A 23,581-nucleotide genomic window follows, 5' to 3' on the forward strand; every position below is an offset into this window, starting at 1 on the left:
AAAAAAAAAAAAAAAAGAAGAAGAAGAAGACCAATAGAGTCAACTAACCTGGACCCTTGGCTAGACCTAGCCCTCACCCCTACCCCGCACATAATAGCAGATGTGCAGCTTGTTTTTTATGTGGGTCCCCTGACTCTGTTGCCTGCCTGTGGATCCTTTTCCCCTAACTGGGCTCCCTTGTCTGGCCTCAGTGGGAGAGAATGTGCCTAGTCCTGCAGTGACTTGAAATGCCAGGGTAGGTTGGTACCTGGGGGCCTTTCCATTCTCAGGGGAGAAGGGGAGGGAGGACTGACAGGAAGGGAGGGGGTTGTAATCAGGATATAAAATGAATAAATACATTAATTAATTGGGGAAAATGTACCACAAGCTTGCTTACAGGCCACTCTGGTGGGGACAGTTTCCTTTTGTTTTTTTGTTTTATTTGTTTGTTTGTTTTGAAATGTTGCCCTGGCTGTCCTGGAACTCTGTGTAAACTCGATTTGCCTCTGCCTCCCAAGTGCTGGAATTAAGGCCATATGTGTCTTTCTTTCTTTTTAAAATTATTTATTCATTTATATTTATATGTGTATATGTTTGCCTAAGTGTATGTTTGTGCAGCAAGCGAGTGTAGGAGACCTTGGAAGTCAGAAGAAGTCATTGAGCCCTGGAAATGGGAGTTACAGGCTGTGGTGAGCTATCAGTTAAATCCAGGTCTCCTACAAGAGCAGTAAGTGCTCTTAACTGCTGAGCTTTTCTCCCTAGCTTACGGTTTTGTTTTCTTTTGTTATTGTTGTTTTTTTTTTTTTTTTGGTTTTTCAAGATAGGGTTTTCTGGCCCTGGCTGTCCTGGAACTCACTTTGTAGACCAGGCTAGCCTTGAACTCAGAAATCCGCCTGCCTCTGCCTCCCGAGTGCTGGGATTAAAGGCGTGAGCCACTACGCCTGGCAGGGACATTTTTTAAATTGATGTTTCTTGTTCCAAGATGACTTTAGTTTTTGTCATAGTTGTCATAAAATTAACCAGCACAAATGGGTCATTTATAGCTCTATTTAAAATTTTTCTTTAGAAATATCTATACTGATTTCATAATAGCTGAGCAGGCCTATACTGCCACCATCATAATTATAAATTCATATTTCCTCACATCCTCTCTAGTATTTGTTATTTGTTTTGTTTGTGATAGCTATTCTGATTGTGCTGAGATGAAATATCAAAGTATTTTTTTAAGATATATTTATTTGTTTTATATACATGAGTACACTGTGTCTGTCTTCAGACACACCAGAAGAGGGCACCAGATCTCATTACAGATGGTTGTAAGCCACTATGTGGTTGCTGGGAATTGAACTCAGGATCTCTGGAAGAGCAGTCAGTGCTCTTAACCACTGAGCCATCTCTCCAGCCACATCAAAGTGTTTTTTAATTAAAATTTTATTTTTTTATTTGTATGAGCACTTGCCTGCATGTATGTGGTGGCGTATATCCATGGAGATCAGAAGAGGACAGACCTAGAGTTACAAAGGATTAAGAGTGACCATGTGGGTGCCGTGAACTGATCTGCAAGGGCAAGTGCTCTTACTCCCTGAGCCATATTTCCAGCCCCTCAAAGTGGTTTAATTTATATATTCCTGATGACTTAGGATGTTGACTATTGTTAGAATTTATACATACTTACTTGTGGGTGTGTGTGCATCCTCAGTTGTATGTGGAGGCCAGCGGACAACTCTTGGGAACTGATTCTTCTCTCACCATGTGGATCCTAGGGATCAGACTTAGTTCCTCAGACTTGGCAGCAAATGCCTTTACCTTCTGGGCCATCACACTGGCCCCCGCTGAATATTTGAGAAGGTATTAATTGGCTATTTGTGTTTCTTCTTTTGAGTAATAATCATTTCATTAGGTCATGGATTCTTTGGGAGAGATTTGTCCATTTTAGGTAGGTGGTATCTTAGTTAGGGTTTTACTGCTGTGAACAGACACCATGGCCAAGGCAACTCTTGTTTGTTTATTTTTTGGTTTTGTTTTGTTTTTCGAGACAGGGTTTCTCTGTGTAGCCTTGGCTGTCCTGGAACTCACTTTGTAGACCAGGCTGGCCTCAAACTCAGAAATCCGCCTGCCTCTGCCTCTCAAGAGCTTTGATTAAAGGCATACGCCACCACCGCCCAGCCCCCAAGGCAACTCTTATAAGGACAGCCTTAAATTGGGGCTGGTTTACAGGTTCAGAGGTTCAGTCCATTATCATCAAGTAAGAAACATCCAGGCAACATCCAGGCAGGCATGGTACAGGAGCTGAGAGTTCTACATCTTCATCTACAGGCTGCTAGCAGAATATGATTTCTAGGCAGCTAGTTAGAGGGTTTTAAAGCCCACACCCACAGTGACACACCTACTCCAACATGGTCTCACCAACTCCAACAGGGCCACACCCTCTAACAGTGCCACTGCCTGGGGCGAGCACATACAAACAGTCCCAGGTGGTTAATTTTTTTAGTTCTTTATATATGCACAAAGGTTTCTCTTCTGTTCTGTAGGTTGTCTTTTCACTCTGCTAAGAGTTTCATACAGTTTTTAATTTCACGTAGTCCCACTTGCTGACTCTTTATTATTTCCTGTGCTACTGTTCAGAAAATTGTTGCCTAATAAATAGAGCTTGAAGTGTATTCCCTATGTTTTCCTCTAGGAGTTTCAACATTTCAAGTTTTAAAATTAAGGTCTTGTGTTTATAGAATTTTGAAATTTTTTTCTAGTTCTGTAAATAGTTTTATTGGAATTTGAGGTGCATTTCATGGGAATAACATCAAATTTATAAATTACACAGATCCATCTGCTTCTGTCTTCCAGGTGTTGGGATTAGAGGGTTAGGTTCCATACCTGGCTCCTAGGACATTTCTTTTCTTTTCTTTTTTTTTTCCTTTTTTTTTTTTTTTTTTAAAGATTATATCTTTAATCCCAGCACTGGGGACAGAGGCAGGGGGGAGGCTCTGTGAGGTTGAAAGCAGCCAGGGTTACATGGTGAGTCTGTCTCAAAGTGAAATCACAAAATGTTTTCAACAGAGTTATGCTTGTTATTAAGTGATGGCTCTTTAGAACTATTTAGGAGGAAAATTAAGTTGTTTAGTCACATCACTGGATGTCAGGGGTGTCTTATTGAATGGAAAAGTAGAAAAAGAGTCAACCAAAGAGTGGCTTTATTCTCTCAGCTGTTACCTTTACCGAAGTACTGGTAGAAAAATAACATTATCATTGCTAATGTATAACTCCTTCCCGCCACAAAAACAACTAATTTTTGGTTAATTGAGGTTTTTTTTTTTTGGTGTTTTGTTTTGTTTTGTTTTTTTGTTTTTTAATTACATCATAACTGCCTGTCATCACAGGATGAAGTGAATTAATAAGCCATTTTCTTTGTTTACTTTATAGAGAAGATGGAAGAACTGAGCCAAGCCCTAGCGAGTAGCTTTTCTGTGTCTCAAGAACTGAACAGCACAGCTGCCCCCCACCCTCGCCTGTCCCAGTACAAGTCCAAGTACAGTTCCTTGGAGCAGAGTGAGCGGCGGCGCCAGCTGCTGGAGCTACAGAAATCGTAAGGGTGCTCTGATCCTTGGCTGGCCTTATGCTGGGGGCTGGGAACCAGTCTCGGGCAGCTAGACTTGTCTCCTTAGAACTCCCTTCACAGAAGGTCATTTCCTGTCCACAAGGTTGGGTGGGTAAATTCTGTCACAGGTAATTAGTTATCTTTTGTCCCTACGATTTAGGAAACTAAGGAGAAAAAAACTGAACTTTTGAAGCACAGCTCAGTCATATGGTTAACATTTTCGTTTTTCTTGGCAACAGAACTCATCTTTGCAGTTTAGGGCCTTATGAAGGCCAAGCCTAGACTTCCCCTCCCCCATCCCCTGGGTTGCTCCTTTGTGGAGGCTCACTCATTGTGATGATGGTCTTGGTGTGCTCTTCCCATCCGCCTTCAGCTCAGATGTTTCCCTTGGGAATTCAAGTTCATTCCATAGTCAGCAGAAATGGTTCGCATATACTTAACTCTAAATGCCAAAATGAACAAATAGGAATAAATCAAGATAGCATGTTTCAGGTTACCCTCTCTGAAGGCCTGTCGTTTGTTCTCAATGTATCTTAGTCTTTTTTTTTGGCGTCAGAAATGAATGGAAGTTATTTTCCTATATGGCTACAAAGATGGATGGGAGGTAACTACAGACCTTTTGTATACATACAAATATTCCAGGTTTTTTCCATTTTTTTTTTTTCAAGACAGGGTTTCTCTATATAGCCCTGGCTGTCTTGGAACTCACTTTGTAGACCAGACTGGCCTTGAACTCAGAAATCCACCTGCCTCCCAAGTGCTGGGATTAAAGCGCCAGCACTGCCCGGAGTTTTTTTCATTCTTAAATAAAGGTCATTGTGCTTTTTCATATGTCCTTACTAACAGGCAACTTTGTGGGAATGTATGTGAACATGTGCATTTAAGGAAAAAAAGCCTGGGGCTGGAGAGATGGCTTAGCGGTTAAGAGCACACTTTTCCAGAGGTTCTGAGTTCAATTCCCAGCAACCACATGGTGGCTCACAACCATCTGCAATGGGATCTGATGCCCTTTCTGGTGTGTGTCTGAAGACAGCTACAGTGTACTCATATAAATAGAATAAATAAATCTTAAAAAAAAGAAAGAAAGAAAGAAAGAAAGAAAGAAAGAAAGAAAGAAAGAAAGAAAGAAAGGAAAAGAGAAAAAGCTTAGAACCGAGCATGGTACATACCTTTGATGCCAGTACTCAAGAGACAAAGGCAGGCAAATCTCTGTGAGTTCAGGGTCAAATTGGTCTATATAGTGAGTTCCAGGCCAGTACATATTGAGACTTGTTCTAATTAAAAAGCAAATAATAAAGAAAAGAAAAAAACCCAACTGAGCTACCACCAGGAGTAAAGGTGCTTACTGCAAACCTGAGTACCTGATTTCAGTCTCTGGTACCCATATGAAGGAAGGAGAGAACCAAGTTCTTCAAGTTGTCCTCTGACTTCCACACACATGCTATGCTGCATATGGACACACACATACATGCACATATACATACATACATATATACACGTGCTCACACACAAAAAAGAAGCCATGTTGGTTTTAGTGTCTATCGTTTTTTTTGTTTTTTGTTTTTTTTCAGATTTTAAAATTATTTTTATGTATCTGAGTGCTCTGTGTGTACACCTGCATACGAGAAAAGGGCATCAGATCCCAAGATAGACGGTTGTGAGCCACCATGTAGTTGCTGGGAATTAAACTCAGGACCTCTGAAATAGCTGCCAGTGCTCTTAACCACTGAGCCATCTCTCCAGCCCCTAATGTCTGACTTTTTTTTGCCTTAGCTTTGTGGAAGTTGTAAAATATATTATATTCCAAATTTTTCTTAAGTTTCTCCAATTTGCTAGAATATGCTGTTTTGTTTTTAAATTTATTTTATGTATTTGAGTACTCTGTCGCTGTCTTTAGATACACCAGAAGAGGACATCAGATCCCATTACAGATGGTTGTGAGCCCCATGTAGTTGCTGGGAATTGAACTCAGGACCTATGGAAGAGCAATCAGTGCTCTTAACCACTGAGCTATCTCTCCAGCCCGAATATGCTGTTTTTAATATATAGAACTGGGCATATTGATGTACATCTACAACCTAGCTTGAAAGGAAAGGTAGAGGTGAAGTTAAGTGTCAGGACTGGAGAGATGGCTTAGTTGTTTAGAGTGCTTGCTGTTTTTACAGAGGACCCAAGTCCAGTTTCTAGCACCAATGTCAGATGGCTCACAATCACCTGTAACTCCCACATCTAGAACAGTGGTTCTCAACCTTCTAATCTTATGTCTCTTTAATACATAAAATTATTTTTGTTGCTTCTTCATAACTGTAATTTTGCTATTATTATGGATCATAATATAAATATCTGTGTTTTCTGATGGTCTTTGGTGACTCCTATGAAAGGGTCATTCAACCTCTCAAAGGGATCATGACCCACAGGTTGAGAACTACTGATCTAGCGGATCTGTTGCCCTCTTCTGGCCTCCACAGGCTACTGCACACACATGCACATATACATGCACAGAGAAAGTGTCATACTGGGCTAATAGGGAATTTGAGGCTATCCTAAGTTTCTTGAGACTGTCTGAGCAAAACAAAAGCTTGGGTATTGTGATGCAGGCCTATAATCCCAGCATTCAGCAATCAGAGGTGGGAGGAGCTCTGTGAGTTCCACGCCAGCCTGGTCTACATTATAAATTCTGAGACAGTCAGGAATACATAGTGAGACTTTGTCTCAAAAAACAAAACAAACAAACAAAACAAACAAACAAACAAACAAACAAAAGCAGTAGCTGGAGAGCCGAGGAGTTCAGAGCCTGCCTTGGTTGCAGGTCGTTCTGTGCAAGTGAGTGAAACCAGACCTAATAAATAACTAAATAAAAACTGAGAGAGGATGGGGGATATACAGCTTCTTCTTGGCACAGTGCCAGCCTCAAAGGCCTTAGCACAAGGCCCTAAGTTTACATTTCACTGTGGGGTGAAGTGGAAGTAGAAGGAAAAAGATAAAAGAAAAGGAAATGAGTTAAAGATGATGACTTTTTTCTTTCTTTTTTTCCTAAAGACAGGGGTCTCACTATGTAACTCTCCTAGAACCCATTCTGTAGGCCAGGCTGGCCTTGAACTCTCAGAGATCTACCTACTTCTGCCTTCCTGGTGCTGAGATAAAGGATGATTGCTACTATACCAGGAGAAATGTCAAGTCTTAAGCCGAGAGACCTCTTTTGAAGGTCAAACAAGAAAAGGCTGACTTTTGAGGGGTTTGTTTGTCTGTTTACTTGTTTTGTCAGCATGCTGTCTGATGTGGAAAGTCCCAGGAGATGTTCTTCTTTTGGACTTCTCCCTGCATTTGGTGTTTCCTCCTTCCTGTCTCTGGAGCCTTTGATGGGTGTGCCAGACAGGAAATGTTACTTCTCATCTGGAGTGCAGTGGGGTAATGTGGGTTCAGCAGATCTAGCTAGCAACTCTTGGAAATTCCTTTAAGAATAAATATTTTACTTTGAACATTCTTAAGAAACTGAGGAAGGCTGAGTGTATTCAGAGGGAGTTTCCTGATTAGGAATGATGAGGAGTCAGTTACTACTTTAACTTTGCAAAGGAATTCTGATTTTTCTCACCCACAGCAGTATGTATATAAATGTGCCACCCTTGAATTGAGGGAGTCCCGTTGTAGGGTATCTTTTATGGTGCGTGGAGACCTGACCCTATCTTTCTCTTCCAGCAAGCGGTTGGATTATGTGAACCATGCCAGAAGACTGGCTGAAGATGACTGGACAGGTATGGAGAGTGGGGAAGAGGAAAACAAGAAAGATGAAGAGGAAATGGACATAGACCCTGGCAAGAAGTTACCAAAACGCTATGCTAATCAAGTGAGTGGTCCAGAGCGTGCACCTTCCTTCCACATGCAGTCAAACTACCAAAATACATGCTGCTATAAGAAAAGGGCTGGCAAGCCTAGTGAATAAGGATTCTGGGATGTTTGAAGAGAGAATGGTGGTAACTTGGAAGCACTGATGAAGCTGGACCTAGCAGTGCATTATGCTTTTAATCTCAGCACTTGGGAGGCAGAGGCAAGTGGGTTTCTATGAGTTTGAGGCCTGCCTAATCTACATAATGAATTCCAGGACAGCCAGGACTTTGAAGGGAGATCCTGTTTAAAATAGAACAAACCAAACCAAACCAAAGAAAACCCACTGCTCAAGTCTGTGGAGAGGGGTTTGGAGTTACTAGCCCAGCGAGCCCATGCTGCTAACCAGAGGCTGTCAGCTCGCTACAGAAAGCTCCTGAGCTCCTCCTACACTACTAACAGGTCCCAGTTCTCATCATCATCCTTCATTCTTTTGGGCAGGGAACACATACAGTCCAGGGCTTCGCATGTGCTAGGCAAATGTTCTGTCACTTTTGAACTAGAGTCCCAGACTCTTTGTCTTTTGTTATTTTTTTGAGATAGGGTCTTTCAGTGTTGTAGTCCTGGCTGGCTTTGAACTTATAGCAGTTCCTTCTTTTGTTGTAATTACAGGCACCCACCATCATATCTGGCCTTCCGTGTATTTTTTAGGTTTTTAAGACAGGATCTTGGCTATCCTGGAATTAGAACTCACATGTTGACCAGGTTAGTTTTGAGCTCAGAGATAAACCTGCCTCTGCCTCCCAAGTGTTGGGATTAAAATGTGTGTGTTACCATGCCAGGCTTTTTTTTTTTTTTTTTTTTTTAAAACTAGTCATTTCGTAGTTGGCTTGGGTGAGACCTATTCACTACCCTAGTGTCCTCATCCCTTTCTTGGTTGGTAGTCTTTCCCACCTAGAGTATTAGGAGGCCAGTTTTGACACTGTATACTGAGGCGGTAGCAGGCAGGAAGTACATCTTAATGACTTAATTACCTTAAATAAAGAGATCCTGTGCAGAACAAACAGTTGACTAAGGTAATGGTGAACTGTGAAACAGCCAATCACTATGCCAACTCAAACCAATGCTCTGTTGTGACTGGTGGTGCTGTAGGGGAAACAGGAAAGAGACTGCCTCAGAAGAAGAAAGGGTCTGGGTCTGCGTTTAAGCAGTGGTCTTCCCTGCTCTAAAGTACTACTTTGTAGAATCTTGTTGCCTTCAGAACTTAGAAATACCTGTTTAACCTGTTTTTCTCTTCCAAATATACTACAGATAATGCCTTCTATGACAAACTACACTTCATTTTTTGTGTACTTGTGACAAGGTTTGGCTATACAGCTCAGGTTGGCTTTGAACTCATGATTCTTGTGCCTTATACAATTCATTTCAGTTCAGGAACATAGAAGGACTTGCTACCAGGCTTCACTGTGATATAGACATGGATCATGAATAGCCCCTATACTCTTAGAATAAGCATAGAATATAACTTTTGCTATAAGAAAATAAATTTCAAGCCGGGCGTGGTGGCACACGCCTTTTATCCCAGCACTCAGGAGGCAGAGGCAGGTGGATTTCTGAGTTCGAGGCCAGCCGTCTACAAAGTGAGTTCCAGGACAGCCAAGGCTACACAGAGAAACCCTGTCTCGAAAAGCCAAGGGAAAAAAAAAAAAAAAAGAAAGAAAAGAAAAAAGAAAATAAATTTCAGGGCTAGAGTGATGACTCAGCGGTTGAGAGTACTGACTGCTCTTCCAGAGGACCTGGGTTCAATTCCCAGCATCTACATGTCCTTTACACCAAGATCTGACACCCTCACACAGACATGTAGGCAGAATACTAATGCACATAAAAAAATATTAAAAAGAAAGAAAGAAAAGAAAAGAAAAAAATTCCTGAGCCAGGTGTGGTTGCTCCTACCTGTAAATCCCAGCATTTAGTTGAGAGGCAAGGCCTTGACCATGGATTGCCAAGGGTCCAAGGCCAGCCAAAGCTACATAATAAATTCCAGATCAGCCTGATCTACAGTATGAAATTCATTTTCAAGAAAGTGAGAGAGAAGACTGTGCAACTATTACCATTATTCAATTCTAGGACATTATCTTTCTGTTTGCAGTATTTTTATTGGCTACATTAATTTGTTTACAATCTCATATATGTATATTATGCTCACTCAGCCTTTACCCTGTCTTCTATCCCTCTTACCCTACAACTCCCCTTCTCCCTTCAATTCCCTTTCTCAAATCCATGTCTTTTTGTTTTGTGGCCTGCTGCATTTAACCAGGGTCATCCGTGTTGTGTGGATTTAAACCTATGCATTGGAGCCTGATGCTCATTTGTGGATGTGCATCTGAAAACATTGATTCCCACCTCCCAGAATCTATCTGTAGCCTCTAGTTCAGCAGGGAGGTATAGGCCTTGTTGACAAGGCCAGTCTTTGTAGGCCCAGTGTAAGAAACTGTAGTTGCTATGAGTTCATGATTGCAATGATTGGATCATAACCATAAGATGGAGGAGAAGAAAGCATTTTATAGCTCTTCTCCATACATTCCATGTCCTCTTCCAAGATGTTCCCTAAGCCTTAGATGGGGAGGTATAAATGTCTTATTTAGGACTGAGTATTTGACTGTCACTTATTCTCAGTACCGTCATTCTCTCTGAAGAGAGTCAAGGGGCCATGATTGGACCTTGAAGTTGGAAAGTATCAAAAGGGTAGTTCATCATATCAGAGGCAACAGGACAGGGCCTTAAAGGGGAAGAGAGGCTTTTCTTTAAAACCGGGGAAGGAGACAGGTATATAGTGCATTTGTTTTATCCCAGGATGGGAAGCAGAGGGAGGCAAATCTCTGGAAATTTGAAGCCAGTCTAGTTTTCACACCGAGTTGTAGACCAGCCAGGGTTACATTGTGAAATATTGCCTCAAACAAAACAAAACAAACAAACTCCAAACAAACAAACCTAGAAAGGAGATTTATTAAACAGATAGCTTTAAATAAAAGAGTGAGAGATTAGCAACCATGGATAGCATGATGTAGACCTTGAAGGGGAGAGAGTGCCTGTAGAGAAATCCCCAGAACTGGAATATTTGGGCATTACAAGTTTTCAGAGGCTGGTGGGGAATTCTACCCTGTGTGATTTAGTTTGGTTTACTCTAGATGACTCTATGCATGAAGCCATGTACGGGGCATAAATTTGTCTTCTATAGCTGAGTAAGACCATTGATATCTTTTCCAGTAGTCTGCATAGCAGCTTCTGATACTATGAAAGCTAGCCAGAAGGGGGGAAGCTTCTATCTCAGTGCTAAGTTGATTCTTCTATTATCTTATAACCAAGACTGTCTTATCTTTAGCAGTAATGTCTTTTAAGATCCATTTTATTTATATTTATTTATTTGTGTGCTCATGCATGCTTGTCTGCATGCGTGTGTATATACATATCAGGGGTGACCACAGCTGCTAAAAGAGGATATCAGATCATCTGAATGAAGCTAGAGCTATGGGTTGTTATGAGCCATTGGGACATGGGTGTTGGGAACTGGATTCTCTTCCTCTGGTAGAGCAACAAGCACTCTTAACCATTGAGCCGACTGTCCAGCACCAGCAATCCGTTCCTAGTGCCTTGTTCTGGTGGCTCACTTTTTATTTGAGACAGTAGCCCAGGCTGGCCTTTAAGTTACTATATAGCCAAGGATGATCTTGAATTCCAGATCCTTTAAATTTTTACTTCCAAATGTAGAATTCTAAGTGCACTTTACCGCAGCTAGCTAATTCTAGAATAGTTTTGTCACCAACACACACATACTTACAAATACTCCACAGTCATTTGTTCCCAACTAGCTCATAACTCAGTTATCCTGTGTATACTAATCTACGTTCTGCCACATGGCTGGGTACCTCTCCTCAGTTCCATATGTCTGGCTTCTTCCACAGCTTTGTAGTGAGCCTGATTCTTCCCACAGTCCCTCTCTGTGTCTGGAAGTCCCGCCTACTGTTTCCTACCAAGCTATTGGCCATCAGCTCTTTATTAAAACCAATCAGAGAATTTCTTAGGTGGGGGAAGGACAGAGACACCTTCACACAGTATACAAAAATGTTATCCCAATAGTCATTAGCAGTCACGCTCCACTATTTTTCGTTTTCCTTTTACAAAATCTGTCTACATCAATCGACCAGCCTATTCTGGGTAACTGTGGCCTTTTGTGATTATCTTTTTTCAGTGAGCATAAGATTTTCGTGGTTCACTTATGTTAACAGTATTTATCATTCTCTGTGTTTATTGTCAATTAATATTCCATTAATAGTACATATTTACTCATCCTTCAATTAATGGCTTTTTGTGTTGCTTCTACTTTTTGACGATTATGAATGATGCTACCATGGTTTGTATGTGTTGTGTGTGTGTGTGTAGGGTGGCTTTTAATATGCTTACATTTTAATGCTAAACATTTATATATACTCTTTAGAAAAATGTCTGTTCTATCCTTTCCCATTTATTTTCTTTTGTTCAAGAATATTCCATTTAGCCGGGCGTGGTGGCGTATGCCTTTAATCTCAGCACTTGGGAGGCAGAGGCAGGCGGATTTTTGAGTTCGAGGCCAGCCTGGTCTGCAAAGTGAGTTCTAGGACAGCCAGGACTACACAGAGAAACCCTGTCTCGAAAAACCAAAAAAAAAAAAAAAAAAAAGAATATTCCATTTATTATTAGTAGTATGTGTGCACAAGTGTGCACATGTGGTGGTGAGACAACTTGCAAAGGCTTTTTCCTCCCTGGTTTGCACAGCATCACTTTAGCCCTGATTTCCTACCCTTCTATCCTCCCTTCTCCTTCCCTTTCACCTTTAGCAGTGTTGGGAATTGAACCCAACTCTATGGACTTTGACAGGCAAGCATGCCCCACTGGGCTGTATCCCAGCCCCACTTGATTTAGGGGGATTTGGACCCTGTCAGTGGTGATTCAGCAAGCTAGGGATGTAGCTCATGGGCAGGTGGTTCAGGGTGCTATAAGGAAGCAGGCTGGACAAGCTGTGAAAAGCAAGTGAGGAAGCAGCACTCCTCCATTACCTCTGCATCAGTGTCTGCCTCCAGGTTCCTGTCCTACTTTGAGTTCCTGCCCTGACTTACTCAGTGGAATTATCAGTGAAATAAATCCTTCTCTCTCTAAGTTGCTTTTGGTCCTGGTGCTTTATCACAGCACTAGAAATAGGAATATGTGAGGATGCATCTGCCGTGGCATGTATGTGAAGGTCAAAGGAAAACCTATGGGAGTCTGTTCTTCTCTTCCACTGTGTGATTCCCAGATACTGAATTTGTGTTATCAGCCTGGTGGCAATTGACTTTACCCACTGAGTTATCTTGCTAACCCGAATGTTTGTTTATTTGTTTGTTTAATGAAGTTTCCCAATTAAAAACATTATTTAATTGTTATCATATGTGCATTGGAGTGAGGTTGTCAGATCCCCTGGAACTGGAGTTACAGACAGTTGTGAGCTGCCACATGGGTGCTGGGAATTGAACCTGGTTCCTCTGGAAGAGCAGCTTGTGCTCTTAACCACTGAGCCATCTCTCCAGCCCCAAGTTTTCTAATTTTTAAAATATTTTATTATTTATATTATTTTGTGTGCACACGTATTTTGCTTACATGTATACCACATGTATGTCTGGTGCTTGTGGAGGTCAAAAGGGGGTGTCAGATTCCCTAACAAGGCGATTATGGATGATTATGAGCTGTTATGTGAGTGTGGAAACTGAACTCGGGTCCTCTGCAAGAAACAACAGGTACTTTTAATTGATGAGCCATCTCTGCAGCCTTCATAAAAGGAATGTTTAACATAGACTTCCTCATGGGAGTTAACAGAAAGAGGGACTGATGGCATTGATGAGTTTTGATGTTATTGTCTTTAAGGAGTTGCTAGGAGGAGCTCAGCAGTTAAGAGTATTGGCTGCCTTTCCAGGGGACCTAAATCTAATTCCTAGCACCCACATGATCATTCACAGCAATTTGTAACTCCAGTCTGAGGGAACTGATGTTCTCTTCCGGCTCCTTGAGCACCAGGCATTCGTAAGATTCACAGACCTACATGCAAGCAAATACCCTTATATATAAAATAGAGTTTAAAAATTGCTAGGAGATTTAAATGAGATCACAGGGTAATTCCTGAGGCTTAAGGAGCACACTTTGTATCCGAACTATAGATCACAGGGTACAGAGAGTTAGGATATTGTAACTGTAAATAAAAGTGAATAATCTTGTTGATTGTGAGAGTCCCAGAATATATTCAGAAGAGTTAGATCATATCTGAAGTAAATTCCTAAGCATATACTAAGCCTAATGTATTGTTAACATTCTTAAGTGAACATATCTTTTTTAAAACATTTATTTACATTTCAAATGTTATCTCCTTTCCCGGTTTCCCCTCTGCAAACCCCCTATCCCATTCCCCCCTTACCCTGCTTCTATGAGGGTGCTCCCCACCCACCCACCTACCCTCTCCTGCCTCACCACCCTAGCATTCCTCTACACTGGGGCATCAAGTCTTCACAGGACCAAGGGCTTCCCCTCTCATTGATGCCAGATAAGGCCCCGTCAGCTCCTTCAGTCCTTCCCCTAACTCATCCATTGAGTCCCTGTACTCAGTCTGATGGTTGGCTGTGAGCATCTGCATTTGTATTGGTCAGGATCTGGCAGAGCCTCTCAGGAGACAGCTGTATCAGGCTCCTGTCAGCAAGCACTTCTTGGCATCCTCAATAGTGTCTGGGTTTGGTGTTTGCATGTGGGATGGATCCCAGGTCGGGCAGTCTCTGGATGGCCTTTCCTTCAGTCTCTGCTCTAGTCTTTGTATGTGAACATATCTTTATATCAAGGGAATTTCTTTTTCTTTTTGGGGGTGGTGGTGGTGGTGAACCAGGGTCTCACTGTTCCTGTTGGCCTGGAATTCACTGTGTAGACCACAAACTGGCCTCAGACTCAGAGATCTACCTTGCTACCACACCCTGCCAAAGGAATTTTTGTTGTTTTTTTTTTTTTTTTTAAAGGCTGACTATCACTGTATAGCCCTGGTTGGCCTGAAACTCACAGAAATGTATCTACCTGTGCTTCTGTTGACATTAAAGATATAAAGATATGCACCGTTATACCAGACCTAAGGAAATTTTGGAGAGGAGGGGTAGTTAAGACAGCATCTCAGTATTATATTGCTCTGCTCTTCTGGAACTCAATATGTAGACCAGGTTGGCCTGGAATTCCCAGACAACCTCCTGCCTCTTTTCTTTTTTTCGAGACAGGGTTTCTCTGTGTAGCCCTGGCTGTCCTGGAACTCACTCTGTAGACCAGGCTGGCCTTGAACTCAGAAATCCACCTGCCTCTGTCTCCCAAGTGCTGGGATTAAAGGCATGCACCACCACTGCCCGGCCTGCTGCTGCCTCTTAAGTGCTGGCATTATAATGTGGGCTTGTCTTGGAGCTGAAGAAATGTCTCAGTGGTGAAGAGCACTTCTTTCAGATAATTGGGAGTCCAGTTTCCAGCATCCATGTTGTGGCTCAGAACCCTCTATAACTTTAGTACCAGAGAACTCAATGTCCCTCTTTTGGTCTCCTCTAAGGGCACCAGTGGAATGATTCATACATGAATACAAAACACTCACATGTAAAATGAAATAAGCAAACCTAAAAGAACCTTTAAAGTGTTTAATGTGGATAAATAGCCCTTACAGCAAACATTGACAATCATGCAAGAATTCTTTTCTTTTTTTTTAAAATGTGATTATATCTATGTCTGCATGAGTTTCTGAGCACATCTTGCATGTAATATGCTGAAATTCTCCGTTCTCCCCCTGACAGGGTTTCTCTGTGTGACTCTGATTGTCCTGAAACTCACTCTATAGACCAGGCTGGTCTCAAACTCAGAGATCCACCCACCTCTGCCTTCCCAGTGCTAGGATCAAAGGTGTGAGCCACCACTGCCAGTTCAGGCCTGGATTCTTAACATTCTGGAGGTAGAGCCAAGAGGATCATAAGTTCAGAGTCATTTTCACCTACATAGTCAGAGTCATTTTCACCTACATAGTGAGTTTAAGGCCAGCCTTAACGATTTTAGATAACATCTGACTAAGTTGCCCAGGCAAGCTGTGTGAATTTGCCGTCCTCCCACCTGAGCTTCCCATGTAGCTGAGATTATACACCTATACCGCCATGCCTAACTCCTAGGGTCTTTTATTGTAATGCATGGCATGTCAGTGTGGGAAATGATAGTCAAGTCTGAGCATGACTCAAGATGAGTATTCATTCCTGGGGCGTAAGACCAGAATGTAATACTTATGCTGGTAGTCAGCAGGCAAGTAAGGGAAGGGAAAGGTCCCTTACTGTAGGCCTGAAGGAAAGGGAATAAGTATGATGCAGATGGTGATAATCAGGACAGATGCCAAGCCACCAGTGAATGTCTTCCATCTGTCGGTTATACTGCAGAGCAGCTTGCTTCTTGAGTGCACTTGGAGTGGAAATACCTCTGTCTTCAACTTTTATCTGTACTTGCATTATGTATATAGAATATGAATGTTTTTCCTTGTAATGTTTGAATGGCACACTCCTGCTGATCTTTTAACACCATTTTTGTCTTCCCAGTTGATGCTTTCTGAGTGGTTAATTGACGTCCCTTCAGATTTGGGGCAAGAATGGATTGTGGTGGTGTGTCCTGTTGGGAAAAGAGCCCTTATCGTGGCCTCCAGAGTGAGTAGCTGCTTCCTGCCTCCTAGGCCTGCAAGCCTAGCATGTGATGAAAGGGATTGTCTTCCTTCTTTTCATCTGCCACAGCAGCTGGCCTGGAGTTGGCCTCCCAGTACTTTCCTTCCAGAAAAGTCTGTTGCCAGCCATCTTTGGGCTCATGACAACCCTATAGAATGAAGAAGAGTCAAGGGTACCTGTGAATGCCTAATGAGAGTGGTAGCTTTCTCCCTACAGGGTTCAACAAGTGCCTACACTAAGAGTGGCTACTGTGTCAATAGGTTTTCTTCCCTTCTGCCCGGAGGCAACAGGAGAAACTCAACAACAGCCAAAGGTATATCTATTGTGATATCTATTTAATAGTTTTTGGTTCCTTCCTGACTATCTCTTTGATACTGAGGCTTCAGAGGCTGGCTGGCCAATTCAGTTGGTGGAAATGCTTTCTGAGTCCTCATGACCTGAGTTTGACCCCTAAAACCTCAAGTGAAAGGCAAAGAGTTAACTCCTAGAGTTGTCCTGCGGTCTCCACACAGGACATATGTGCCATAACACATGCCCATGCACACGTAACATACATATTGTAAAACTTTAAACTACTCTATCACTAAACTACATCCATAGTCCCAGTTTTTTTTTATTTGTTTTTTTGTTTTTTTTTTTTTTTCTTGAGATAATGTGAACCATGTGTCTTAGTTAGGGTTACTGTTCTGATGAAACACTATGTCCAAGAGCAAGTTCAAGAGGAAAGGGCTTACTTGCCTTGCACTTCTGCATTGTAGTTCATCATTTAAGGAAGTGAGGACAGGAACTCGATCAGGGCAAGAACCTGGAGGGAGGAGCTGATGACTGGCTTGGAGGGGTGCTGCTGACTGGCTTGCCCAGCTTGCTTTTTTATAGAACCCAGGACCACCAGCCCAGGGGTGTCATCACCCAGAGTGGGCCGGCCCTCCCCCATCAGTCACTAAGTAAAGAAAATGCTCTACTGGCTTGCCTACAGCCAGATCTTATGGAGGCATATCGAGGTTTCCTCTTTTCTGATGACTTTAGCTTATGTCAAGTTGACATAAGGCTATCCAGCACACCATGTAACCCAAGCTAGCCCAAACCGCCTGATCTTGCTGCCTTAGCCTTCCCGTGCTAGGATTAAAAACTGAGATTAGAATCATTATACCTAGTTATTTACTAAGTTTTATCATTTAAGGAAAGTGTCTGGTATTGCCCAGATTATCTTCAAGTTTGTCATGTAGTCAAGACTTGAAATCTTGATCTTCTCAAGTAGTAGGATTATAGGCATGTGCCATTATCCTTGGTTTATTTGCATTTTTTAAAAAAATAGTACAAGATGGAGTTCTGCTTGGTTGGGTATTTTTGTTTGTCTATTTGTGTGTTTCTTTTAATTTTTTTAAAACATATTTTATTATTTTGTGTGTATGGATATTTTTTGTCTGCATGTATATGTGCACCATTTGCATGCAGTGCCCATGGTGGCCAGAAGAATTTGCCGACCCCCAGCACTAAAGTTATAAACCACTATGTGTTGCCGTGTGGATGCTGGCATTTGAGCCAGGGTTTTCTGAAGCCACTGCTCTGAACTGCTGAGTCACTGCTTCAGCACCATGTTTTCATTTATGAGACAATCTCTTGTTTCACAGCCTGGCCTTCAAGTTGCTCTATAGCTAAAGATGATCTTAAACTTCTGATCCTTTGATCTCTAGCTCCAAAGAGATCCCTTCCTTTATGGGCTGAGTACTGAACCCATAAGGCTCGTGCTTACCAGACAAGTGCTTTAACAGTGGGACTACATCCCTAAATCAATGTTTCCTGTTGTGTGTTTTTAACAGCTAGTCTGTTTGAGGATAGAACAAAGTTCAAAACCCTCCAAATATTCTCCATGGAGAAAAGCAGAAACAAAGCAAGCATTTCAGTCGATGGCAGGGAGAGTGGGATGTTTCTGGTGCCTCAGTGTGGAGCCATGAGAACTGAGTGAAGTCAAGGAAGTTGGGGTGGACCTCTGACACGGTTGGGTGGATTCTCTAATTAGTGGGTGTACCCTTTGTCTTTGTCCCTGCTCGGCACCTTGAAGACAATGGTCTGGAAGGGCTTAGTTCATGAGCAGTTGTACTGCACTGGTCTAGGGCCTCAACCCTTTTAGCCCTGGTGATCTCAAGGATGTCTGTCTAGAACAGGAGGCTATGTGCATCCCAAGGTGCTGACTGTCACAAACTTCTTCCCACTTTGACCCTTCTCTGGCGTGCTAGCTAGGTGGGGCCTCTTTAGCTTTCATGGGTGCTCCCTGGTCAAGTTGTCTGTTGCTTCTGGCCTTAGATGCAGGTGAGATAGCTCCCCCCTCCCCTTTGTTTTGTAGAATCAGGCAGAGTTTGCATTTGTAAAATTCCAGGTGGTTTTCTATACAATCTGAGCCATCATTGATTTTGATAGTCTCAGGGCCAGCTCCTGTTGGTGTTCTTGTTTACCCTGTTACTCTCCAAGGAGGAGGCCATATCCACATTCCAGTCTTGCCCCATGGTCAGTGCTGGAAAGCGATAGGGAAAGGCCGTGTGCTTTAGGATACAGGGAGACACTCTCCTGAGGTGTCACCTGCAGAGCAATGCCAGATCTTTGCTGTGTGCATGAGCACAGCGGACTTTGGCTAGTCGTTCTAATGATCCACTTTGGAGGCACTCTCTCTTCAAAGTCAAGTCTCCTCAGTTACATGATACACGCAGCGCCCTGTGAGTCCCACTCAAATATGAATCATGCCTTACACAATGACAAGCAGTCTTTTCCATTAAGGCCCCAGAGATAATGTCAAGTGTAATGGCATGCTGAGCTGTTTCTGGGGATTCCCAGGCTGATTTCCTTCCTCCATTGCTTTCCTTAGCTACCTTGGCCTCAGTAGACAGACCAGAGTTATAAGGATTAAGTCATGTATTCTTGTTTGGTTTGAGTGGAACTGGTAAGGCTGAACCCCAAACCCTATTCTATTCTCTACCTGCTCAGGCTCATTGAAGACTTTTTCCCTGTGTTCCTTAAGTAGTAAAGCTAACTTTTTTGTTGTTCTTGTTGGAGACAGAGGTTCATGTAGGGGTCAGGTTGGTCATGTAGCTAAGGATGACTTTGCATTCCTTACCCTCTTGCCTCAGTTTACCAAGGTAGGTAGCACTGTAGCCTGCCTCCTTTCTTTTCTTTTCTTTTCTTTTCTTTTCTTTTCTTTCTTTTTTTTTTTTTTTTTTTTTTTTTTTTTTTCGAGACAGGGTTTCTCTGTATAGCCCTGGCTGTCCTGGAACTCACTTTGTAGACCAGGCTGGCCTCGAACTCAGAAATCCGCCTGCCTCTGCCTCCTGAGTGCTGGGATTAAAGGCGTGCACCACCACGCCCGGCTTGCCTGCCTCCTTTTCACTGGGTTTCTCTTTCTAGAACTGCTCATAGTATCTGTTGTATAACTTAGCTCCTGACTATGTCTGTGATCATCTTACCTCTGTTTCCTCAAAGATAGTGACAGCTTATACTTGATATCCCTACATTGCACAGCACTTACAATAAGAAGGTAACAAGCACTTGGAGGCCAGTCACTCAGAAGGGTAATGCCAGCTTGGGCAACAGAGCAAAAAACTTTCACACATACCTAAAATAAAAATAGCCTAAAGTGGTAGCAGGTGCTTGTGATCCCAGCATTCTGAAAGTCAGGCACAGTAGGATTACCTTAAGTTTGAGGCTTGATTGCTTTAGTCTGGGCTACAAAGTGAGGTCTTGTAATCTTAGCACTTGGGAGAGAGAAGCAAGTTCTAAGTCATCTTCATCTTCAAAGTACATAGTGAGTTCCAGACCAGATTGTCTTAAAAAAAAAAAAAAAAAAAAAAAAAAAAAAAAAAAGCAAAACTAAAATCAGAGCTTCTTTGAAAGTAAATAAAAGGGGCTGGTGAGATGGCCCAACAGTTAAGAGCACTGACTGCTCTTCTTAAGGTACTGAGTTCAAATCCCAGCAACCACATGGTGGCTCACAACCATCTGTAATGGGATCCAATGCCCTCTTCTNATGTGTCTGAAGGCAGCTACAGTGTACTCGTATACATGAAATAAATAAATAAATCTTTTTTTAAAAAAAAGTAAATAAAAGAAAGTCCCAACTTGTCCATTTGTCTACAGCGCCGTCTTGACCTCTCATACTCTCTTACCTGTGGCATCCTTTACGATGCCAGGTAGCTATGAAGGTGCTCATCTTCCCTCATGCTTCGTACCGGCAGTTGCCATACGCCCCGAGGATTGTTCACCTTAAGCCTATTGGGGTGGAGCTCTGGCTGGAAGCTGAGTTCTGTGTTGACTTTCTTCCTTGTATCTGTAGACTACACCATTCTGGATTGCATTTACAGTGAGGTGAATCAGACATACTATGTTTTGGATGTGATGTGCTGGCGGGGACATCCTTTTTATGACTGTCAGGTAAGGATTAATAATGTCCTCATGTCTTTCCTGTCTTCTTTCCTCTTGGGAAGGTGGTTCAGCATGTGGGTTTGATACCTGACCAACTTCTTGGTATGTACAGGATGTGGTAATCAAGAACATTATCTAATGCTCCCTGTACCTTTGAGGGTGTTTGAATTAGCTTCATTTTAAAAACAAATATGAGGAACTATTATTATTATTATTATTATTATTATTATTATTATTATTATTATTATGGTTTTTTGAGACAGGGTTTCTCTGTGTTCTCTGTAGCCCTGGCTGTTCTGGAACTCAGTTTGTAGATCAGACTGACCTTGAACTCAAAGATCTGCCTGCCTCTACCTCCCAAATGCTGGAATTAAAGGCATATGCCACCATTGCCCAGCTAATATGACAGTTCTTAAGGAAGAAGAAAGAGGGGAGGTGCAGGCTGGGTGTTAGCTACTGTGGCTCCCCCCACCCCTTTCTTTCCAGAGATGGGAGGATTGTTGCAGGGATGATTGAAGGATAAGAAGTGTGCCAAGTTATGCAGACAGCAACATTAAAAAAACCTCATATACCCTCCTTCACCTACCACATCTAGATCCTGAAAATGCCAGGTCATTCTTGGTATGAAACAAAGTCTCCAATCTCAAAGCTTGCTCTAGGAAGAGATAACAGGCATAGACCACTATTCCTAGCTCAGATTGACCCCTCCCCTCTCCTCTCTCCTCCCCTCCCCTCTCCTCTCTCCTCCCCTCCCCTCCTCTCTCCTCTCCTCTCCTTTTTGAGACAAGCTCTCACTATGTAGCTGGCCTGAAACTCAGAGATGCACCTACCTGCCTCCTTAGGGCTGGGATCAAAAGTGTGCACCACCACCCCTGGATAGACTGCTAGACTGCTTCTTTCTATAGCTATTACCCTATTGTAGATTTCAGGAAATGCCAGCTAGTGATGATTCTGTCTGTCTGTCTGTTGCTTTTGAGACAAGGAGTCACTCTGTATTTCAGGCTAGCCTTAAACCTACCACCCTCCTCATGTCTCAGTCTCTCCAGAGGTTAGGATTACAGAATTTTGTCATTGTTCCTGGTACGTTTCCTTTAGTTTTGTTAAAGGATAGTCACCACATCTATTCACAACTTACAGATTAGGTAATTAAAATTGCTTGTACAACTATACTCTAAGGAAAAGACTAGTTCAGCGAGCGGTAGCTTATACCCATGGCAGCCCCTTTGTTTCAGGCTGATGTCCTGAATCTCAAGCCCAGCCTGAGCTACATGGCAAGGCCTTCCTTGTCTCAGCAAAAGAAAGCAAGGGGCTGAGGATGCAGATCAGGTGGGGGAGTGCTTGCCTACTGCACACAAAACTTGGGGCTCAGTCCTAGGCACTCATAAACCGATACATTCCTATAGGTTCTATGGAGGATCAGAAGTTCAAGGTCATCCTCTGATATATGACAAGTCTGAGGCCAGCCTGAGCTATATGAAACCCTCTCTCAACAGAAACAAGGAAGAAAAGGAAAAGAAAACTACTTTTATTGTTTCAAAGTAAAAGAACAAGGAGTGTCTCATAGCTATAGAAGGGTACACATCAATAATTTAGGGAATCAGTTCTTAGAGATAATTTAGAGATTCAGCTGTGTAGTGTTTTTTAATAGCCATATTAAATGCAGCAAGGGAGTTGGTTTAATGCGCTTTGAGTGGAGGAGTTCTAGGTCTCACGGTATTTACTTTGTTCACCCAGGCAAGTAACTTCACTTTTCTGATTCTAAGCATCCTTAGCATGTAAAATAGCAATAAGGATAATATAGTTCCTATAGGGTGGTTGAAGTTATTTATTTATTCATCTATTTGTTTGTTTACTTGTTGGTTTTGTTTTTTGGTTTTTTTTTTTGAGACAGAGTTTTTCAGTGTAGCCCTGACTGTCCTAGAACTCATTCTATAGACCAGGCTGGCCTGAAACTGATGGATATTCACCTGCCTCTGCCTCCTGTGTGCTGGGACTAAAGTCCTGCGACACCACTATCTATCTATTTGTTTGTCTGTTTAAAGACAGTGACAGCACATGACTTTAATCCCACAACATGGGAGGCAGAGATAGGCAGAGCACTGAGTTCAAGACCGGCCTGGTCTACCCAATGTGTTCCAGAACAGCCAGGGCTACATACAGAGAAACCATGTGGTGTAGGCTGATTTCACTATTTAGTCAAGGATGACCCGCCTCTACCACCTAAATGCTGGGACTTAAGTTTGAGCCACTATGCCTGGCAGCTTTGCTAAATTTTAAAAGAAAAAGATCTTTATAACATATACTTGTATGAAACTGTTTTTATGTTATAATACTGTGTATGATATAAACAATGATAATATATTTTAGAAATTTATTTATCCTTACTGTGTGTGTGATATGTTTGAATTGAGGCCAAAGGATATCTTTTAGGTGAGGGTTCTTGTCTTCCAGGTGTGGAATCTAAAAATCTAATTTATGTTATCAGGTTTGTATGGCAAGCATTTTTAGCCACTGATCCATCTTACCATCTGAAATATGCATGCATCTTTAAAATCTTGAAAGACTTGATAAACTATATTTATAAATGGAAATGGAAATAGCAACAGCAGGGCTTAGGTCTTTATAAGTCAATGGTATTAGAATGAGAATAAAAGTTTGAAATGAATATTTTATCTTTTCTGTGACAGACTGATTTCCGATTCTACTGGATGCATTCAAAGTTACCAGAAGAAGAAGGGCTTGGAGAGAAAACCAAGATTAATCCTGTAAGGCTGTTGGTACAGTTACAGAGTTCTTTTGTGTTGTGATAGATTGCTTTTGAGATGAGGTTTCATATGTCCCATACTTATTTGAACCTGGCTATGTGGCTATGGCCCTAGATTCCTGATCTTCCTGCCTCAGCTTCCCAAGTGTTGAGATTTCAGGCATGAGCCGCAATTCCCTTCCTTCCTTCCTTCCTTCCTTCCTTCCTTCCTTCCTTCCTTCCTTCCTTCCTTCCTTCCTTCCCTCC

The 23,581-nt window shown here is 42.2% G+C and overlaps 1 protein-coding gene across 2 annotated transcripts in view; it reads left to right on the forward strand.

The window, feature by feature from the left end:
* The window catches only part of Snupn (snurportin 1), a 32,479-nt gene that overhangs the window by 4,070 nt on the left and 4,828 nt on the right, over positions 1 to 23,581 (forward strand). For both annotated transcript variants that reach the window (XM_021207097.1, XM_029543320.1), the window contains exons 2-7: positions 3,397 to 3,559; positions 7,268 to 7,415; positions 16,042 to 16,146; positions 16,378 to 16,474; positions 20,483 to 20,580; positions 23,259 to 23,336. In XM_021207097.1, coding sequence (XP_021062756.1) covers positions 3,402 to 3,559; positions 7,268 to 7,415; positions 16,042 to 16,146; positions 16,378 to 16,474; positions 20,483 to 20,580; positions 23,259 to 23,336 — 684 coding nt within the window. In that variant the 5' untranslated portion in view covers positions 3,397 to 3,401. The remainder of the gene's footprint in view (positions 1 to 3,396; positions 3,560 to 7,267; positions 7,416 to 16,041; positions 16,147 to 16,377; positions 16,475 to 20,482; positions 20,581 to 23,258; positions 23,337 to 23,581) is intronic.

The sequence above is a fragment of the Mus pahari genome, chromosome 10 (assembly GCF_900095145.1).
Source record: "Mus pahari chromosome 10, PAHARI_EIJ_v1.1, whole genome shotgun sequence".
NCBI classification, from domain to species: Eukaryota; Metazoa; Chordata; class Mammalia; order Rodentia; family Muridae; genus Mus; species Mus pahari.